This window comes from Astyanax mexicanus, chromosome 5 (assembly GCF_023375975.1).
Source record: "Astyanax mexicanus isolate ESR-SI-001 chromosome 5, AstMex3_surface, whole genome shotgun sequence".
In the NCBI taxonomy this organism is placed as follows: domain Eukaryota; kingdom Metazoa; phylum Chordata; class Actinopteri; order Characiformes; family Acestrorhamphidae; genus Astyanax; species Astyanax mexicanus.
In genome coordinates this window covers 4093214-4099213 of record NC_064412.1, presented here as the reverse complement: position 1 = coordinate 4099213, position 6000 = coordinate 4093214, and the positions used below count along the sequence as shown (strand labels likewise).

At 33.1% G+C, this 6000-nt stretch overlaps 1 protein-coding gene across 1 annotated transcript in view; it reads right to left on the bottom strand.

Moving 5' to 3' along the window:
* Window positions 1-2441: 2441 nt before the first annotated feature.
* Window positions 2442-6000, bottom strand: part of uba7 (ubiquitin-like modifier activating enzyme 7) — a 116869-nt gene continuing 113310 nt past the window's right edge. Inside the window, exon 24 of the mRNA XM_049479463.1 lies at window positions 2442-4092. Within this exon, the coding sequence (XP_049335420.1) occupies window positions 3963-4092 (130 nt within the window). The 3' untranslated portion in view covers window positions 2442-3962. The remainder of the gene's footprint in view (window positions 4093-6000) is intronic.

Here is a 6000-nt window from a genome sequence, read left to right as displayed (position 1 = left end):
CACCTAACCCTAACCTTAACCCTTAATCAACCATAAAATCCAACCCTACACCTAACCCTAACCTTAACCCTTAATCAACCATAAAATCAAACCCTACACCTAACCCTAACCTTAACCCTTAATCAACCCTTAAATTTAACCCTACACCTAACCCTAACCTTAACCCTTAATTAACCCTAAAATCAAACCCTACACCTGACCCTAACCTTAACCCTTAATCAACCCTAAAATTAAACCCTACACCTAACCCTAACCTTAACCCTTAATCAGCCATAAAATCTAACCCTACACCTAACCCTAACCTTAACCCTTAATCAACCCTAAAATTAAACCCTACACCTAACCCTAACCTTAACCAACCCTAAAATCTAACCCTACACCTAACCCTAACCTTAACCCTTAATCAACCCTAAAATCTAACCCTACACCTAACCCTAACCTTAACCCTTAATCAACCCTAAAATCTAACCCTACACCTAACCCTAACCTTAACCCTTAATCAACCCTAAAATCTAACCCTACACCTAACCCTAACCTTAACCTAAACTTAAAATATAACCCTAAACCCAATCCTAAAATATTAAGATAAGCATTTGGATTAGAGTTGAATGTAGGGTTATATTCAATAGAGAATCATTTACTTTTACCTTTTAGTTCATTTGCATTTAATAGACATGTAGTTGAATGTTAGTTGAATGTCAGTTGAGCATCAAAGTGGCCATCAAATGGACCATCCAAGTAAAGTGTTACCAAAATAAAAACTATAAACACTTTTATATTACCAAAACCATAATTTTTAGCAAGCATCTTCCTGCTCACACAAAATAGGCTGTTAAAATGTGTAATTTGTAGGGGTGTCACGATTCTCTAAATCCTCGATTCGATTTTATTTCCGATTTTAGGGTCACAATTCGATTCGATTCGATTCGATTCTCGATTTTCTTTTTTCTTTTTTTTTTTTACAGCAGAGAGGCCTTTGCCAGTTTTAGATTAGTCTATAGTCAGTCATTGGTTTGATTCATCAAATTTACAATATCTTATTTCAAAAGGTGGGCTTGATATAAGTGATACAAGTGATCTGTAATACACCACATTAGGCACTAATGGTCAAATTTAAATAATTTAATTAAGATATATATGTAATGCCATCTAATGTTTTTTTTTTGGTAGCAGCAGTGTGCACTATTAAAACAGCAATGTGCAACATAACAAAATAATAAGCCTTAACAAACTGAACTGAACTCTATCCTACTGTAACAGTTAAACATGAAAAATAAGACTTTAAGACTTTTTCGGTCCCTGAGAATGACGAGTTTTTTTTCTTTAATAAAGATATATTATTAACTTTATCTGAGAGAAAGATGCTCCTTAAGGTACCAAAACTATTAACATATTTGAGGCTAGACAAAACAACTGTTATTTTTATATATATTTTTAAGTTTTTCTTTAAGAAGATGAGAATGTCCACATTCTGTGGAGAAAGAGCTGCTCTTTCAGCTACAGTGTGCTGCGCTATTTGCGGGAGGGATCGTCGATCCTCTTTTTGACTTTGAGGCTCGAGACCATGACATAATTTCGATCGATTTCGATGATATCGTGACACCCCTAGTAATTTGTATGGGGTAGCTATAGAGAAATCACTAGAAGAGATTTACTTTTAAAAGATTTTGTTTAAAGAAAAAAGGAAGACTAGGAGTGATTAAAATAACTCTCAAACTCACAATTTCCATATGTAAAATAAGGGCTAACTCAATTTATAGAGAGGCCAACTGGATAGGTGATATAAACCAGTGGGTAAAAAAACTCAGCTTAAAATGAAATTCTATACAGAGACTGAAAAAACTGTAAAAAAAACTCATGAGCTCGAAATAAATAAAATTTATAAGAGATACTACTTGGCTAATTGCAAATGAAAGACTGCCTGCTAAAAGTTTAATGAACTGGAATTATAATTTATTAAAAAAAAATTTATAATTATATATTTAAAATATATATATATATTTTAAATATCTTTCGATTTATAAGCAATAAAATTTGGGATTTTTAAAGAGCACCTCTGGATATGTATAATTAAAAACAAAAAACATGGAAAACACGATGTAAAATCACAATGGATAACTGCACAACTGCACTATTTCAGGTCAATGGGTTTTTAAACAAGCTCTTGTTTATGTTAAATTATATTTAAAATATAAAATTATACTTAAACTATATCTTAAAGATGTTGGTAATATGTGTGTTTTATTTTAAGGTGTAAATGTTTAAATAAATGTAACATGTCCGGTTCATTTTAATGCATGTAACCAAAACCATGTAGTGGAGAAACATGACTGTAAATTCTGTATGTATTTTTGACTGAAAAATATTTTGAAAAATCTTCAATAAAAAATATGTAAAAGGAAAAAAGATGGACGTGTCAACTAAGAGAATATCAGAATTAATTCATTTAATTATTTTATTTAGTCATGATTAAGAGAACATTATAATGACATAATTTATCCCAGTGATCAGAACAAGCCCTTTAATTCATAAAACTAAACCCTATAACATTAACATTTTTCCTGAGAGGAAAGTTCATCATTTCATTTAAACAGAGAGAAACTGCATGATTTAGAAACAGAAGAACGGATCTTGATTAAAGTGATATGTACTTGTTTAAATAAGGGTCATTAATTAACAGTAATTACAACAGTAATAAACATTTTTAAATGGTTCAGAAATGAGTCCTTCAATTAATGATTAACTAACATTAACTACCGTATTTTTCGCATTATAAGGTGCACTTAAAATCCATTAATTTTCCCAAAAAATCAACAGTGTTCCTTATGTATGAATTCTACCATTAGCCGCTAACCACGCTAAGCGCTAGCTCTTTCGCCGTCCCTAGGCGAGTATTTTCTGCCTGTAGCCTGCCACTTTCCCCAGCTAGCACGGCTAGAGCAGCATTAGCATTAGCCACTAACCGCGCTAAGCAGTAGCTTTTTCGCCATTTAATTCAGAGGTGAGAGAAATCTATGTAGATTAACATCCAGCGCTCGTTTGACTTTTAAAGAAAATGTTTTTTAAGGATTACTGTTCTGTTGACTTAACTTAGCTTTGCTTTACCCAGCAGCGAGACCTGCTGAATTAGAAGGAAAACATGGCGACACCCCTGTTCCTTACTAGTGTCGCATAATGCACCTTATAATCTGTATGGTAGTTAAGTATGAGTGATAAATGCTGCCAAAAATAGAACTGAAATGAAAACACTGAAATGAAAAAGACCATTGCCATTTCATTTTCATTCCCATACTGGTATTTCCCAGTCAAATCTAAAATGAAAAAGCTAATAGTGAAAAACTAAAAAATAGACTGGTTTCCTCTGGCCATTTTTCCCTTGACAAACTGCATAATAAATATTAAAACTAAAATCAAAATGCAATGGAAATGTGACATATGCGACAAATGCGACATGTGGCGCAGACAGCAATTTACATGTCGAAATAAAAAAAACCTGTATGGTAATGAAAATAAAATGGCAAAAAGCCTTTTTAATTTTAAAATATTACCTGTGCTTAAGTAAAAAATTGTCATAATATTATCACACGTTTGGAAAAATTTAAAGCGCAAAACAGTATCTGCATTTTAGTTTTACTGTTTTCATTTTTATTTTATTTTTGACAGTATTTACATCCCATAGTTAAGACTTTTTTAAAACATCACTAAATGCCAATGTTTAAAAATGTTGTAAATAATGAATAAAGACATTAGTTGAAAAAAAAATCACTGGTGTCTATTAATAATTAGTTAATTAAAGACATTCTTTAATAATTATTGTTAATTACTGCACCCTTATTGTAAAACATTACTTGATTAAAACACACTTTCATTCATTAAAACTAAACTAAAATCACAGTTAAAGTAATATCTAAGTATTTAGAATGGCAGTGGATCCACACACTGGCGGTACAGGGACGCCCTCATCAGAGGAGGTACCTGATTGGTGGAACTTTCTCACAGTCTTCATCCTCAGCAAAGGAGGGGATAATCTCCAGCATCTGTTGCTGAGCAGGAATCTCCTTCTTAGTCACCATTTTCACCAGTTCTGACACTCTGCAATAAAGAAAAACACATTTTTCATCACATTTTTACTCATTTTGGTCAATGTTTGCGCTCTGGGTCATTGTCTTGTTGCATGGCCCAACTGTACTTTACCTGTACTTCAAATAATGGAGATTTTCTGGCAGATATCTCAATAGAAGGCATCCACATGAGACAAATCTTGCATTTTTACCAAGTGGAGATAAATCTTTCACATCATTCATTGCACCAATCTTTTTTACAGACTTGCTTTTATATTCCAGTTTCTGAATCAGTTTCTTTGATTTTGCTATTTATAAGTTTATGTTTGAATAAAATTAACATTGTTTTATTCTATAAACTACAGACAACATTTCTCCCAAATTCCAAATAAAAATATTCTCATTTAGAGAATTTTTTGGCAGAAAAACTTAAAGACTTCAAATAACGCAAAGAAAACAAGTTAATATTCATAAAGGTTTAGGTTCAGAGTTTAGAAATCAATATTTGCTGGAATTACCCTGTTTTTTTTTCACAGTTTTCAATCCTGCATCTTAGCATCATGTTCTCGTTCTCCACCAGTCTTACACACTGCTTTTGGATAACTTTATGCTGCTTTACTCCTGGTGCAAAAATTCAAGCAGTTCATCTTTTTTGGTTTGATGGTTTGTGATCATCCATCTTCCTCTTGATTATATTATAGAGGTTTTTAATTAGTTAAAATCAGAGAAACTCTCTTATTTTTCCCAGAGCTTTATATATACTATTGTAATATACAATATAATCTCAAACAATTAGCATATCTTTGAAAAGTTACTTTTTTCAGTAATTCAGTTAAAAATGTGAAACTCGTATATTATATAGATGTATTGAACACAGAGTGATCTATTTTAAGCGTTTGTTTCTTTTATTGTTGATGATTATGACCTCGAGCAGTTTGGACTGTGTGTCTCTCCACTCTTCCTCCAGACTCTGATCCCTTGATTTACAAATGAAATGTAAAATGTACTGATGATCAGTGATGGTTTGGAGAGACATGTCTGTCATCTGCTGGTGTTGATCCACTGTGTTTTATTATCAAGTCTAAAGTCAGTGCAGTTTTGTTTTCCCACAAAATCTTACAGCACTTCATATCTTCATGCTTCCCTCTGCTACTGACAACTTTTATGGAGATGCGGATTTCATTTTCCAGCAGGATTTGGCACACTGCCCACCCTGCAGAAAGTACCATTTGGTCTTATATAATATTCTTATTTTCTGAGACACTGATTTTTGGGTTTTCATTGGCTGTAAGCTTCATAATCATCAACAATAAAAGAAATAAACACTTGAAATAGATCACTCTGTGTTTAATACATTTAAACTGAATTACTAAAATAAAGAAGCCTTTCAAGGATATTCAAATTTATTGAGATGGCCCTCTATAGCAAATATTTATGCTGCTTATGCTGTTTTGGTGTGTCTGGTGTCTGAATGGGGTGTTGAAACAGCGCTTTCACACCTTTTCACTCTCACACATTACAGTAAATTAGGCAAAATGGGCCACAGCACCTGACATGAAGCTATAAATGAACCAGTTTGTTCTCACTCTGGGAAACTTCAGAACAGGAAAGAGTCTCCGACAGATCCAGAGTGTCTTTCGACAGGTGAAGAGAAGAGGTGTTTAGGCAGAGCTGGAGATCATCAAGCTGCTCTGCTACAGCTGCTAATCCAGCCTCAGTCCCTTATGCCGAATTTACACCTAATGATTTTCAAGCAATTTCTCAGTCGGGATAAAATCACAAGAGTCTTGTTAGAGTCGAGCTGCAGTCGAGTCGCGGTCGCATCATCTCGATGGTTCATAAACATTTGCAAGGATGATGTTCTTTACTGCATTAGTTCTATCTAAAACAAAAGCAAATGTAAAAAAAGTGTATAATCGGAGTTAAACACAAAATATAT